Genomic DNA, 17,328 nt, shown 5'->3' on the forward strand with positions numbered 1-17,328 from the left:
TCACAAATTATAAGTGTAATGTACGGTATTTCTGGTTGTTGAGATAAGGACATTCAAAAGCGAAAATTTTCGGTGAGAAAGGGCATGGCGGCTAAGAAACATTCATCATTGATTACAGAGGCTTTCAGTATTACCCAGTGATGGAAGTGTTATTCTGAGATGACAAGAAGTTCGAAAAACAAGAGAAAAGCTGAAACTTAAATCCTCCTTTGGAATACCTTTTATGTCCCTAGTGATGAAAAAATATAAACACTGTCACCTAATTTTCGATGGATTATCAACTGGGCTCTACTGCTTAATTTAGCCATTTAAAATGTCGGCTAAACTTCAGAGAGATCAAAATTGAAAATTTTTGATAAATGGAGATGTGAGGGTCTAGAATACCTTCCCCTATCAATAAGTGTGGGGGACTTAGAGTACTATCTAATAATAAAAGTATCATCTGATGGGTGTACAGAGATTGATTCACTTATATTTACCCGCAGTCAATGTGCTACTGTACCGCGTATGTGCAACCCATCGCCCTGAGATTGCCACGAGGCAAGGAACAATATCTAGTTAGTCACATACTAAAGTAGTGGGTCGAGCGTAGTCTGATACTGCAGAAACTGAACAGATTTTAACAAGGGTTCATTGTGGCTCTTTTCTACCCCAATTCACAGCATCGCGCGTCGGAGAAATGTCTCCAGTGCATGGTTTTCGAATAAATATGCGGCACAAAGCCCTGGGCCAATCACACCGACGCGAGCAGTTATAACAATTTCCCAGAGAGGTTCATGATTGAGTTCCGTTTCTTGTACAGGGACAAGCTGCGTTTCCGAAAGGTGGAGCGAAACGACAAAATCAACGCTGCGCTCTACCAGACTCATGTCCTGACTGAAATGTTCCAGCATAAAATCCCAAAATTGTACAGAGAAGACGTGAACCAGGTTGAACTTCACTAAGACAAGGCATCCAGCCACAGGGCGAAAACATCACTGGAATTCTATCGCTGTATGCAACAGGAAACTGGAATTTCGGCAATTCCCTTCTCTGACATCCCTGTCATGAGTCCAGATGCCATCCCAATACACTATTGTGTAATGATATAAGTATTGTTTAATAAGTAACTCAATATGTCAGTAACAATGAAGCTAGTTTGTGTATTTTACACATATAATTTCAAATTATAACTTACTTTCATATTTTTGTCCGAATATGAAGCGTAATATTAGTAAAACAGATACTTTATTGAGCGCTAATATGTGAAAAAAGCACAGAATCTTTATTTATTGATATTTTTTTTTCTTTAATTTTGAGTTTTATATCCTGTTCTGTCCTTTAGGCTGAAGAAAACGATGAGAAATGAGTAATGATAATCATATGAATGGTGAAAAGACAGTTCACAACATCTAAGTCCTGAACGGAATTCAAACATGAGACAAATCGCCAGCCTAGTCTTACACCGCTCGACCATTCCAATTAACATTTATTAATTGATAACTGTTAATATTTATTATTGAATACTTATTGAATACTACTGTCATACCTTAAGTGAGCTATTTCCCAGAAGCCTATAAGTCTAGGAGGAACTCCAGTTGTTATACAAAATCGTTGATCTTGCACATGGAGTCTTGCTGGTCCAGTGGCAATTTTCGCTTTCGGTGGTGCTGTGGTAATTTGTATCAAAAACTGTTGATCTGAAATAAATAAATATTTCATAATATTAAAACAATTATTTTTATAAATATAGTTTATCAAATGGAAATGATTGCGCAATCAATGTAAATTCTTTTATCAAACTTAGAAAATGCATTCGTTTACAATTAAATAATCTATATATACAGGCGCGGATACAAAGGGGGACTATAGCCCTCCCCCCTTGACGCTCAGGTATACACTGGATAAAATGGGCTTCAATCCTACTTTACACTGGATAAGGCGGCAAACTACGGTTTAGCCCCTCCCTTGATCATATCCTGGATCCGCTACTGATATATATATACCTATATAAAAGAAAAGTAACTGACTGGCTGATCAAACTGTCAAACTGCTTAAGCTAAAAACTTGAAGTGTATAGGATTTGTGACGTAAGGTACTATTAAGAAGGTAGAATTTTTGAGAATTCGACGAAGAAGGAGATAAAAAGGGTGGTAATTATTATAGTTAAACGTTCATATTTCTGAATCTATAAAGAGCAGAAACATAATAGTATATGGACTTCACCTTTAAATAATTAGACACGTGTTTCACTATTTTTTGGTATTTCAACTAGAAGGGAAGAGGAAACGTAGGAAAGAAAAGAGTGCAGTTAGAATTGTTATAACAGGATGACATATCTCGAAATCCTTCAAGGTTAGAAATATGAAATTTGGACTTTAGAATTTTCTTTGAAATAATTAAGGATATGTTTCAGTTGCTATTTTGCCTACAAGAGGAGAAAGAGGTGAGAGAAAAAATTGTAAAGTTGTAATTGTTAAAATAAAATGGTCATATCTCGAAATTCTTTACGGTTGGAGACATGAAATTTGGTATTTAGTTTTTTTTTTTTCATTTACAATAATTAAAGACGTGTTAAGCGTATTATATATATATATATATATCCCACAGAAGGGACGAAAAAAGTGGGAAGGAGAAAGGATGGCAGTTAAAATTGTTGTAATAAGAGCCATATCGCGAAATCTCTTGTGGTTAGAGACACGAAAATAAGTATTTAGGCGATAATTATTTTAATTTAAAATAATTAAAGACATGTTTCAACATTAACAAAGAATTGCTTACTTACTAATAAATCCTCCCGTGGGAAAACTAGATACTCTCCACACGTTTCGGAATAAGCTAGTTCCGTCTTCAGTGGTAAGGTAACAAGAATGATAACGGATGAGAGAAAAACAGTGTAGAAAAAAGAATACATACTTATGCATCATTTCGCATTGTGCTCTGCTCGTGGTATTTTAGTATCCTTTACGTTATATTTATTCATTCTGTGGTATGTATTCCTTTCTCTACACTTTTTTTTCCCTCTCATCCGTTATTATCCTTGTTACCTTACTACTGAAGACGGAATTAGCTTGTTCCGAAACGTATGAAGAGTTTCTAGTTTCCCCACGGGAGGATTTATTAGTAAGTAACCAATTCTTTGTTAATTTGAATCATCTTCTCATGCACCTACAAAATAATTTTAACGCGTTTCTGCAATTTTTGTTATTTCTCTTAGAAGAAAAGAAAAAAGGGAGTTGCAACTCTTATAAGAAGATCGCTGTATCTCGAAATCCCTCAAGATTTCAGACATGGTTGAGATATGAAGCTTGATATATAAACTCCTTATTCAAAACATGTGAGCATATACCACAGCGTTTCCACAAATTCGTGTTTTAACGAGAGAAGGGGCAAATTATATATATATTGAACATATAAAATTACTTGAAGAAAAATCAATAGATCAGATCACTAAAACTCTAAAAATGATAAATGATTGTCGATATAAATCAAGGGACTTAAAAAGCAAATATGGCGCATGCAGTAAACACACTCAAGAATTTATTCGAAAGATTTATAAAATTTATAGTATAAACAATGCACATCTCTAGACATTGATCATCTGATTGACGTATTGAATATATTGTAGAAAACAATCTTTTTCTTGTTCTATCAAAAAAATATTCTGCATCAAAAAATTGCTCTGTCCGCTGCAAATCTCTCCGAAATACTACTGGCTCTTAATTCAGTTGAATGAGTGAGATTGAAAAAAAAAAAAAAAAAAAAAAAAAACGAATAAACTAAACTGCGATAGACAGTAATTTTATTCCTCAAGCAAGGACGCTTTGATTGATGCAAAGAAAGAAGTGATTCCACATTTCTAGTGCATTTACGAGCTACCGTCAAACGGAGCAATGCTGATACACTTTTGGGGTAAAAAGGTGTGTAATTTCAAAATGATTACAGCTGGAATTGCAAAGAAAATTATTTTTTGTACATCCTTCCTAGATCTTCCCATTTATACAAAAATGGGATTAATTAGTGTTAACATTTTACAGAAATAATAATAATTAGTACTGTATCAGGACTGCCCCGACCTCGGGGTAATGCTGATACAGTCAGTTGAATTGTCATTATCTTGACGTAGGTGTCTGTCAGTGGGACAATGCTGATACAGTAGAAACATACTCTTTTAGCTGATTCTGTAGATATGTAATATGACATGCTTGTGGAAGATTTTGTCCGTTTACATGCAGGTCACCTGGAAAATGGAAGTTGTGCAAGATAGAACTTCTATTAGGTAAATTGGGTAATAAAATAGTGTAACTGAACCAAAATACTTTCAGCATGAGACCTTAATGTACCAAGGAGCATGATAATTCTAAAAAATAAAATAAAAGAAAAGAAAATAAAAATAAATAAATAAATAAATAAATAAATAAAACCTGACAAAAATTATACATTCCAAAAAAACATTGAAAGTGAACACTGAAAAACAAATAAAATTAAATACAGATATTCTGCTTCTGTGAATGCAGTATACATATTAATGAACTTCTTTTGCTGATCCATTGTGTACAATACCTGTACCATATCAAAAACATGCCGTTCTCACAGTAAGTGAAAGAAGCAACAATTTACTCGTGCTTGTACCAATGTTTAACAGAAGCATAAATGAAACAAAATAAACAGATTTGCCACAAAAACATGGGGCTACCTATCAAAAATAATCTATTTACTCTATGAACATCTATTTACTGCACATTCAGACCCTCAAATGAAACTGAAAAAGACATAGTAGTGCCCCTTTTGTCTAGCACAGGCTGAGGCAACAGCAGGACAACATCATCAGCAGAAATAATATCTACATCCTCTTAATTTGGCCAGTAAAACACAGTACCATTCATACTTTTGCGAACAAATCTGACATCATAAAAAGAATCAACTACTTGAATTACTTGGCCAACAAAATTCACTGATTTATTTCCTAAGTATTTAACCAATAACCACTGTCCAACTTTATTACAGCTCGAATTCCATGTTCATCATAAAAAAAATCAACAAATACCATTGTCTACATATACATTGTTTTGTTATGCGCCATTATCAGGCACAAAATGGGACAAGTAAATTAACTAACTATGAATACACTATTATTGTTTAGCATTGCCCCATTCTGATAACATTTTGCCTCTCTTTGAATAAGGTCATTTTTAGGCAATACAACTTGGGTGACCACTACAGTAATTGTTGTAGATAGCGACACTGATACATTTCCTACAATAATCTGCCTGGAAAATATTTTTAAATTTTATTTGTCAAAAAGTACAGACCTCTTAAATTGACCCACGAAAAATGGCAAAAATAGGTCCTGAACAAAACTTTTTCTTTTGGCAAAGTGGGGCTAAAAATACACAATATAAGACCTGTATTACCGTGTTATATATTTGCAGAACTGGTGTATATTTTTAATTTACAAATTTATTGCAAATTTTACACTCAGGGTAAAAACGGAAACTTTTTCCCTTTTTGTTCAGGTTTACCCTGTGCGTTCAGCATTGCCCCGATTGACGGTACTGATAGTTTTGACTGACTGTAAGATGAAAAGAGAAAATATTCTTGTAATGTTTACACCTTAACCTAATAATAATAATAATAATAATAATAATAATAATAATAATAATAATAATAATAATAATAATAATAATAATAATAATAATAATAATAAAGATTACGTGACTGTATACTCATGTTAAACGCTCACTATTGTGACATTAACAGTGAGGTGTTTAATCTGCATAAGTGGATGAAGTTACCATTCCAATTGCTACAGCATATGACGGGAAAGTACTCATCAAGAAGCAAGAGCTTGCATATGTGTTTAAAATCATCCATTACGTTTAGGATGACTGCAAAGTCTTTCTCACCAACTAATTTTGACTAATTTTGCTTTCGTCAAGTATTATTACCACCAAGGGGTGACAACAGTAAGTAATCTAACCTATTTTTGAGACGTGTATATGTGTGACGAATATGATATAACTTTTTATGTTTGAGGTAAACTATTTTTTTCTACGTTAAACTACCAACAAGAAAAACAAAACAAACAGAACAAATAGTTATTGTTTTGTTTTTATAACTTTTTGCGTTATTATTAAGAGAAGTTTACACAGTTTTATTAGTACTTTCGCAGCATTCTTTTAAAAGTAAGTTTAAAAAGGAAAATATATTATCAACGTTTGATGCTAATAACTAAACAACTACAAGAAATGTTTAAAAACAACATGCTGGGTAATCTTACATGAATCTTAAAGAATACCTCTGTAATTTTAGTGTTCGTTTTGCTTATTACTTTAACCGCAAATTAGATTTTTTTTTTTTTTAATGGTCAGGTGGAATATTTTCCTTGTTGATCTCATCCACTCAATTACTATTGTTTTCTGTTGATTATAATTTATTGAACTTTGTAGCTGGATGAATTAGGCTATTTAATAATAATAATTTGATATACACATAACACCGCTTATAAATAGCATACTATCATTCAACAAGTGAGTTTTGTTTGACAGCGAGTAACCGCGGTAGACTTCCAAACTATGGCAATTCAGCACTCAAATTTGAAGTAGTACATCTATAACTACCAGTTACAATAGATTAATAAGATCAAAAATAGAACTTGTTCCTCGCACGCTGAATTCATATCGGAATGCAATTACTCGCTAAGTCTTGCTGCTTTTGTTTTATGGTGCTAAAAAGTTGATGCCAGAAGTCGTCAATCTGAACCACTTACGGTTAAAATAGTTGGTTAAGGAAGATGGAATCTAATCTTGGGAAGCTCCACCGCCAAAACCGGACCTTGATATATCTTACCGTTTTTGCTCTATGGAAATCAGTATTGACACAGGAAGTTTCAACTACTTCCGGTTTTGATAGATTGTTGCGGGTTGTGACGATATGTTCTCTTGACACTCTAAATCGTTTGCAGAAAGCCGCTTGTCGCTATTTAATAATATATTGTTCTATGGTGATAAATGTCGAAACCGGAAATGTTAAATTTGAGCCACTTCTGGTTTGAACAGATGGTTAACAGAGGAGATTGAACCTATTTTTGAGACATTAATCAATTGTAGAAAACCACATATCGATATATCTTATCGTTTTTGCTCTACGAAAATCAGTATTCAAACCAGAAGTAGTAGTAGTAAATCTAAATCACTTCTAGTTTGGGTAGTGTGTTCGGGATAGTCATTGTACGTTATCTTAAGACGCTAAATCTTTTGAAAAACAGTTTCTGTTACCGTTTTCGTTCTATGGTGATAAACGTTAAAACCGGAAATGGATAATTTCAACAACTTTCGGTTTGAATAGAGGGTGAAGAAGATGAAACCTATCCTTAGGAAGTTGAATCGATTCCAAAAAAAAGTTTCTATTAGCGTTTTTGCTCTGACACCTGTCAACTGACAGACGAACGGATGAACGGACACAGCAGAAAACTACATCTCGATATCTCTTACCATTATTGTTCTGTGGAAATCAGTATTGAAACCGGAAATAATGTTCAATGTGACCACTTCCGGTTTCGATAGTGTGTTCAGCATAGTCGAGGTACATTACCTTGTGACGCTGAATCATTTGAAAAAAAAAAAAAAAAAGCTTCTCGCTATCTGTTACCATTTTCTTTTATAGCGATAAAATGTTGAAACTGGAAATGACTAATTTGAATAGCTTCCAGTGTGCGACGCTGAATCGATTGTAGAAAACCACATCTCGATATCTCTTACCGTTTTTGCTCCGATACTTGTCGACAGATGGATGGACAAAGCCGTTCTATAAGACTTCCAACACTTATGCGTAGCATACTTTGGAAGTCTCATAAGAGGCGAAACTATATTTGTATGCTACAAAACAATTTTTTAAAGAAATATTATACATACATTTCAAAATGAATGGCAGTGAGATCTGACATGGAATAGTAATAGAGATATGTATTTTGAAGAAAGTTTTGGAATTAGAAAGGAAGAAGCAAACATTCCGAAGAGAGCTATTCAGAGAATTTTGTATTACATCATCTTCTTTTCTAGATACAAGCTTTCTTGTTGGTTCTCATTTTTAATTGTGCATTTGAACTTGCATCCCTTCTAGCATCAAGCAATACGAGGTCGCAAAGCTTATAATGGTATACAACATACAGCATTTTCGAAAATTTGTGAGGCGTCTTTCTCTTGGTCAAACAAAGTTTTAAAGACAATTTGTGTTCAAATGGATCGAAAAAAATCTTCGATTTGAATATATTCTATTGTTTTAAATACATACATATATATATATGAACAATCAACCCCATTGGATGGCATACACCTAGAACTCCCAAAACAAGATGCCATAATTACTTTTGGCTGCAATACAAGACATCCTTAAAGTCTTAGACAAATATTATATTTTGTAGTGTATTTTATATTAAAATTTAACGTCGTATTTAAGGTTTGACTATGCATTCTACACATCTTATTCGATTTATTAGACAACTTACCTTCTCCGAGATTGTTGGATAATTTTACTTGCCACTGGATAAGACGCTCCCTGGTATCAAAGGCAAGTATTACTGTTACATCTTGGCATATAATAGCTATGGTATTCGACTCTTTATCTAGAGTAAAACCTGTAAAGGATATAAAAATAGTAAATAATTAAAATACATTATGGGACATAGATCATTAGTAGGTTACGTAATTTTAGTTTCTAATTTAAAAGTCTATTAATAATTGTCATTTGCTACAAAAGCACTGTATTTTATGATTAGTATTAAGACATACAAAGCTTACAAGAAATGGATTATAACGAATGCTGACAAGAAAAAGTAGCAAAGTATACATGTTAACTAAGAATTTACTGTTGCATTTGTATACTAATTAAACATATGCCGAAACAAATTTAAACTATGATTAAACTCTTATCATTTTTCAACTGTGTGTCTTTCTAGAGTAGTTACACATAAAAAAATATCTGCAAAATTTAGAAAATAAGTGCCAATTCATTTCATGTTAGACTGTAACTAATAAAAGATACGTATCATTACACTGAAGATACTCGCTCCCACTTCTTAACTTGAATCATGCAATTAATAACGTCACGAAAATATCAACAAACTTATGACAGGCTTTTTGGAAAACTTCGTTAGAAGAAGACTCACCTTAAGACTCTTGTATTTTTTTTTTTTTTTTTTTCATGAGAAATGATCTATGAAACATTCTAGGGTTGTTAATGAAACATTTATTTTTGGAATATGAACAAAATCGCTTGAGTTGCTTTTGAGAAAATCTCGATTTTTTCCCTGAGGAATGACTTTTTATATTACAGGGTTGAAATAAAAGTAATTAATTTTTGAAAAATAAACAAACTCGTTACAGTCGTTTTAAAGAAAAATTTCAGTTTATTTTCGAACTACCCTTATTCTTAGGGATAGGAAGAAAATTCAGAAACCTCTCCTGGAGAATTTTATAAAAATCCTTAAATTTAAAATTCGGTCCTGAATGAAATGGCCTCTAGGAAATGAACATCCAAGAAAACGAACGGACGAATAGACGTTAAAAATGACTTTTTTAAGTATGTAGGGGCCATGACATGTCTAAATACGTTGAAACCTCGAATAGGAAATTTTTCATGATTACCATACTTTCTTTTCTCCTACCGTCGCTCGAAAGAAAAAAAAGTAATGGAGTCTATTTTCAACAGTCCCTAGGTGAAGATTCTAATCTCAAAAAATGGCTAAGAAATACAGTAATATAGAAATAAAATAACTGTATGAATTACCAATAATTTAAAACTTACTTAATTACAACACCTTAAGTAAGACGGAAAAGTAATAAAAAAAGTTGAGTAAGTATATATAGAATATTAACAACCATTGACCCATTCTCTTTTGATCCATGCCGCCATATGAATTCCCCTGACATGTGTCCCAGGAAAAGCATTAAAATTTCTAAACTTGCTCAATGGTTCTACGCTTCAATAATCCTCCCCTATCTTTGGGTACTCCTTGATTAGAATGTATTTTTGTACAAATTACTTTTTTTTTTTTTTACATGTTTGGTTTACTTTTTATTAACTTTAACTAATTTCCTTTCAATTCCTCTTGGTGCCTCTGGTTATGTGATGAAATAGATCATTAAGGATGTTAACTACACTCCCTACAACTGTTTTGGATTTTAGTGAATAAACATAACAAAAAAGAAGTATAAGTTTTCTTTTTTTCAGAAAGTGATCCAGGTAGTATTTATAAAATGAAATAACGTAGTTTTACGTAGACTGGAAATACTGTATGTTTCTTAGTTTATAACGACATAAATAGTGAGTGTTCAAATTTCTTACAATTTTGCCACTCATTCTGTCCCCCAAATGTACCTTTCTTCCTTCCCAAATTAACCATTCTCCAGTTTGATTGTATTATTTTCAAAGAAAAATTATGTCTTTGCGAATATTCTTATCGGCACAACCTGTTTACTAAACCCACCTATGAGTATCTCTGGATCTAAAAGTTTTTTTTTTAAATAATTACGAAAAAAGTAAGCAATTTCTGTAGTAGCTTTTTACAATCAAATTTTTTACCATGTTTTGAAATGTTACCTATATTGAGTGAGATCTGTGAATGTTTTTTTTTTCTTTCTTGAACTATATGTACCAGCCAGTCAGCATATACATTCATACGGTTTTTGCAGTTCTATCGTGCATGCAACAGTTGAAAAAAAAAAAAAAAAAAAAAAACTAGCCATGGTTCGCTGCTTAATGACGTTTGCAAACAATTGCTTTAGTTCTTCGCGTGCAACACAAACTTCTAAAAGTGTGTTTTTCGTAAGTAAATACGGTAAACCGGGATCATGTATTCTCATCATGCGTCAATGTGAACAGAACACTGACTCTGAAAGCATACATTTGCATATTATATATTCGTTTACAAAAGTTGCTCTTATTTCAGGAAACAGCTCTTGTGAATATATATATTCTGGAAACATGCTCAAAGTTATGGTGCCTGTTTACAGATATGAACTTCAAGTTGCTGCAATATATATGCAGTGCGAAAGAATACTTTCTACAAATTATTTTAGTCAAATAACTAGAGCACAAAATTATATCAAGTAGTTAAATTTACTCTTGTATAAGTAAATGTCAATATTCACAATTCACGTTTTTTACAGACAAGCAGCAAAACTTGCTCCAACTGAATGCGCATCTAATATCAATAAACAGTCAAATTTACTTACAGTGAAATCTTGTTTAATGCGGAAGAAAGTTTTAGTCCTGTTAAATGCCGTCTAGGATAATGTTCTACAATTCTACTCATATAGCTATTTCGTTCTTTTCTTGGGCAAAGATGAATAGTTTTAAACAAACTTAAATCGTCAGCACAATTCAGTATTTCAGGAAGCGTTTATTTCCTTTAAAACTGACATGAGAGATGTTTCCTTAAATAACTGACCAATATATATATATATATATATATATATATATATATATATATATATATATATATATATATATATATATATATATATATATATATATATTGTATTAAAGTATAAAAAGCATGCATCTGACAGATAGCAGCACATGCTGTAAACAAAAAGAAGGGGAGGATTGTTCACTAATTGTTGCAGTGTCAGGGTCACAGTGGCTCAGTGGTAGAGCGTTCACCTCTGGTGCATGGGGTCCCTGGTTCGATCCCAGCTCGCGCCAGGTGAACTTCGTGGTGGACAAACTGTACGCATGTTTTTTTTCGGGGTTCTTCCGTTTCCTTTCACTTTCTTCATTTCATCCATTTCTCATCATCACCGTCTGTTTTAGACTAGCCCTGGGACATAACACTTAAAGATTTAATTTAATCACTGCAGTATTCTTCCATGCTGTTTCTACACAACCAAGGTAACTGACCACTCCTATGCCGGTAGTTGAACGTTGAATCTTCTGTCAGATATTCCAAGTAAATATTATTTCTGATATTTGGAAATTATACATTACAAGTTTTGTTATATTATAAGGAATATAGACTTATGACTTATTGAAAACACTCTAAGCTTGTCATCAGAGTTGTTGTCTATTGCTGCAGAGCCTCAAACGTAATGACGTGTTCTGTCCAACTGCGAAACGCCAGTCTTCCTTGACTGCACGAATAATATACCAGAAACTTAAACCTGTGGTTAAAATTGTGTTCAATAATATTTTCCTGATTTTTGCTTTAGGAATAATTTTATTTGTTTATTTGTTTACAAGCCCAAATATTACATTACATCTTTATAATAGTTATTTTAGTGCCTTACAAGTCATTCTACATGCATCCATTTTATCTTTTTTTTTTCACGTAATTTGTTATAGGCAGAACATATTCTCCAGAATGTGATTTCGGCATAATTTTTCCTAACAGTGTGTCGCGTAGCCCCCTAACGTAAGGTATATTGCAAAATTTTAGAATTTAAAAATATATTTATATCATCCTATAAGTCTAGGCGTTATTAGACACATTTTTTTTTTTCTAGCATGAAGCCTTTAATAATAAGTTAAACTAAAATTTGAGATTGAGTATATTAGTAAGGGGCGGATCTAGGACCGACTTCTGGGGGGCGGTGGGTTGTCATACTGCTACTTTTAAGGGCTCCAAACTTTTGGATGGGTTTTATTTATATTTATAAAATAAGAAAGCTTCCTCTTCTGGGGGGGACGATCGTCCCGATCGCCCCCCCTGGATCCACCCCTGATACTAGTCAATCCTGGAACGACACCAACAATACTTATTAATGTTGCGATGCCATGTACGTTCAGTTAAACGTGACGTCAATCAAGAAAAGGTTGAGAAGCACTGTCTTGCATTTCACAATATTGCTTTGATGCAAAGAGGAGGTTAAAGTGCTGTTTATTCAGATTACAATGAATTAACGATGCGAAAGGGTGGTTGATTGAAATCATCCGCTCTGATAAGCTGTAGTTTAAAGGGAACAACGTGCAACTGTCCCGAAAAATCGAATATAGTCGCGGTTACATATTTACTATAAGGATAATTAAGCGGATGCAAGATTATAGTTCAATGAATAACGCTAGGATGTCGTTTGAGTACAAAGTAAAATCATCTTACACACAAAAATGTATAATGAATATAATTAGACAAAATTGAAAATAGATAGTTCGTTTGAAAGAAATCATTTTAGAATATTTACAATTACACGAAAATTATCGTGGCACAAAAATCTGAGAATACAGCTGATAAGCCCATTGAACAAAATTTTCTTAGTTTGGTGAAAAGCTTACAATTTCAATACATACAGAGAAGCACTTATTTTTTCCTCTTGTTATACTGATATGCAAAACATATTCTAAATGTCGGTAAAGCGAATAACCAATCGAAGCATCGATTCTTTCCTGGCTTCAGACTACTTTAATTTTGGGAATTCGAAATTTACCTATACAAAATTCATACTCAAAAATAAATAATGGATATACGAGGTGCATACTAAAAGTAATTGCCGTTACACCATAGTTCAAAAGCTAATAAGGATAGGATTACCATATGTCAGCATTTATGTGTTGACATGTCCGCAATTAGAGAGTAAAAATCTCTGTCCACTTACATTTTCCGAAATTCCATGATTTGTCCGTATTTTTTTAAAAGCTGAAATGTATTGTTAAATTATATAAAAGATTTCACATATAAATATTTGTTTGGCTATTTGTATTCAAAGAAGAAATTATCAAAAGAAGATTAGATCTACTGAAAAAAATATGAAAAGGCAAAGTCAACATGATGCAGGGTAAATACTCTCGTTTAATCATATTTCGTACATTTCAATATATTCATCATAATGCTTTAAAAGCAAACCTGAAAGTAAAATATAAAACTTACCATTTTTGTGCCGAAAGTTAATGTTTACATAACGAGTTAGCCAGTTGGAAGTGTGTCCGCGTTTTAGAATTTCAGAATATGGAAACTCTAAATAAGGGTAGAGACTGATATTAACTTGAATTAACTTTAGACTTTAAAGTCCAACTGTGCAATATTTAAAGCTTTTAACCATGTTCATTTTTAATAACTTATTTATCTGTAAAATAAAGCCTTTTTCGATAGTCTTGAAATGACAGATTTCATCATAGAGATGCCAAATGAAAATTTTGTCTCAACTTTGTGAAAAAGGTATCGATATTCATCGCCAGTTGAAAGATGTTTGTGGGGACCGTGGGGACACTGCCGTTGCAAACTGTACTGTGGAAGTAGTTGCAGGAATGTACGGGGAGGGGGGAAATCAACTGAAGACTTGCCAAGGTCCGGAGGTCCAATGTTTGCAACCACTTAAAAATAAATAAATAAATAAATAAATAAGCTGCTCCCGTTGAGGTCATATCATGAAGGACAGAAGATTAACCGTTGAGAATATCTATAATCTTAACACGATTCTCTCATTGCACCATGAAAAGAATCTTGACAGTTTACTTGAAGATGTCGAGGTTGGTTCACGTTAGGTCCTTCGACAGCTGTATGAAGGGAACATGGTCTTTCGTATAAGAAGACGGTATTTTACAGAACAAGAACATCGAAGGGTTCCTCATCCATTCTGCTGCTAAGAACTATCACTCAAAGTGCCCTTCATATTTCGAAAACTGAGGGATTCATTGCGAGGCAGTTTTCAGTTGAGAAGTGCTCTCGGAAGTGACATTTTTCGTGCCTAAAATACCTCACAAAATGACTTCTCAGTCGTTTTTGATAGAGAAATACGAAGATTGCAATAATGTGTATAAGAGGACAGGAATTGCGTTGAAAATTCACAAAGATATATAACTCGAAAACTGTGAGAGTTACGGGAAAATCATACGTACTTTCGGTGTTCATCTCTTAATTAGATAAACTTCGTTCATCTAATTGATAGCTGGTTCGTTTGAAATACGAGTAACTATTTTAGAAGAATTACAATTCCACACACAAAAAAATAATGTTACAAAACCATAAGAACATAGTGAAAAATTTAGCAAAATTTTAACGTTCAAGGACAGTTACTTCTTCCACATTTCCTAGCTGAAATAATTATTTAAAATTATTTGAAGAAAATTAGCTATAACTCTGTCCTCTATATCTGAGGTGCTTGTATTTTTATTAATAAAGATTTTCCTGTAATTAAGATGAGTGGAAGCACCCGCCATGCATTTGACTATGATAATAGTTAAAAAGAAGACGATGCGAACTTTTGAGTATTTCATAACTTGATTGCGTAAACACTTAGTGCATTTTGTTAATAATGACCTAAATTGAATTAGCAACCTAAGTCAGAGATACCATATCTACAAGGAGAGTTAAGACGTAAATTAAGTTGTTGATATTTGAGTGGAATTAGGAAAGAAAATGGTTGAAAAATTCATAAAGACTGAAAATTTGTATAGAAGGGACATAATTTATACTAACACATCTACTGAAGACTGGACGCATGGGTGGAGTAATTTAGGGCCGGAATCTTTGAGGAAAACTGTAGGGACAAAAATCTATGAATGAGGATTAATTTCAAGTATTGAAAATAAATCTTTGAGGCATGAAAAAGGGTCCAATAGAAAGACCAAGAGTAGTTGCCGCACTTCATCGAATATTCCTGTCCATCTTCCACTTTTAATTACTCCTAGTAGTAGTATGTCTTTTGAAACACACTGTAAGATGCTTTGCGGGTTTATGATCCAGACAGTTTCTAAAAGAAAACCTGGTCATGGACATTGTAGTTCTTTCCTGCTTATTAACTTTATAAAAAGCTGCACCTTTGTGAATATTCCGATGCATAAAACATAGGGTAAAAAAGAAAGAAAGAAACGGGAGTACAAGGCAACAAATAAAGGCATTGTAATAAAGAAATACAAGATTCATGTACTTTTCAGTCATAAAGAAGGGGAGAAGAAAAACATAAAAAAGTCTCCAAATATTGGGTTTTCTTTTCCTCTGAAGGTAGAAATAAAAGAAAACTTTGCTTTTTAATTCCGGGAAAATACTTTCCCCCTTTTGTGTAAATCATTTGTTTCTTGTGCTTGTATATATATATAAACCTCAGTGGACCAAGCATACAAGCAAGGTCCATCCGTACGCGTATGTAAACGCACACACACATACATTCGCGTATATATTTGATGAATGTCCGACATTCGAGACATCAAAGACCTATTTTGGGTTTTTGAAGTCGTCGCTAATTAATAGTCGACGACAAATTGGATTAATTTAGACTCTAGGGATGAATATAACCCACAATGTGTTCAGTATTTCATTTTGCAGAAGGGAGTTTTGTGTGTATACGGAGTCCACACACAAACAGAAAGGGGGTAGAAATAACTGGTGTAGAGGAAAGGGCCCTTGTTAGCTGAGTTTACTTTTCACCCTCCCTTCCCCCTCTACTTACCTCCCAGACATAATGATTAATTAGCAAGATTGAAAACATAGGAATTGAACATAGTATAGAGTGCTGTATGTCCTCAATGGCAGAGAAGAGGGTAGAAGGGCAGCGGACGGGTTTAGTTATTTCATCTTGAATGGAAAACTGTAGAGTGGTGATTTCGCTCTCATTTTTTTACTCTGTATTTTGGATCCAGGACAGAAATTGAGACTATTCATTTATACGCTGTATCCCAACAACGGATAATGGACAAGCCCCCAAAATAACAAGGTTAAAATTCATACCACACAAAGCATGTATACCTTCACATATAAAAGCTATATGACCTACAAGCTAGTTTTGAATGTAGGGCTATAGATAACTACAAGAGAGTTTGAAGCGATGACGTATTTAACAACAAAACACAATATATTGCACTATAGTCAATGACAAAGCTCCTATTAATATATGTTTAACGACTCAGATTGAAAACGCATTGAAAACGAAAAACAATCCTAAATTCACTTTATCTAAATCATATTTTTAATAGTAATTGAGATACTTTCTTACAGGCTTTTAATTTTTGTACAATAATCTTAATTCTGTGACGTTTAGAACATTGCCTTTGCTTTAGGGGTTTCCTATCTTGCGGTATTGTTTTCGGTGTAATCAGAGGCGGCTCGTGAAGGAATCACACTAATAAACAAAGTTTTATCGCTTGAAACTACGGGAATAAAGGTTAACTAACGTATTAATTATTGTATACAATAATTAAGTACATTAAGAAAGTTTTATTGTTTTCGTATCAAGCGAAAAAACTAATTTTTACCGGTATGACTTTTTCACGTGCCGCATCTGGGTGTAATTTAATTATGCTTGCGACATAAATAAATCTAAACATTAAGAGGGCAGAAATTAGTTGCACTGGAATGGTTAAAATCTGCTAAATGCAGAGCTATTCCATTGATTTGCGAAAGTAAATTGAGGGACCAATGAT

General features: G+C 33.2%; 1 protein-coding gene across 1 annotated transcript in view; it reads right to left on the bottom strand.

Annotated features, from left to right (window-relative positions):
- Positions 1 to 17,328, bottom strand: part of LOC145661683 (uncharacterized) — a 125,984-nt gene that overhangs the window by 32,377 nt on the left and 76,279 nt on the right. The window contains exons 4-5 of the mRNA XM_081727011.1: positions 8,486 to 8,614; positions 1,529 to 1,679 (exon numbers count right to left, since the gene is read on the bottom strand). Of these exons, the coding sequence (XP_081583137.1) occupies positions 1,529 to 1,679; positions 8,486 to 8,614 (280 nt within the window). The remainder of the gene's footprint in view (positions 1 to 1,528; positions 1,680 to 8,485; positions 8,615 to 17,328) is intronic.

The sequence above is a fragment of the Thermobia domestica genome, chromosome 10 (assembly GCF_964235325.1).
Source record: "Thermobia domestica chromosome 10, izTheDome1.hap1.1, whole genome shotgun sequence".
In the NCBI taxonomy this organism is placed as follows: Eukaryota; Metazoa; Arthropoda; class Insecta; order Zygentoma; family Lepismatidae; genus Thermobia; species Thermobia domestica.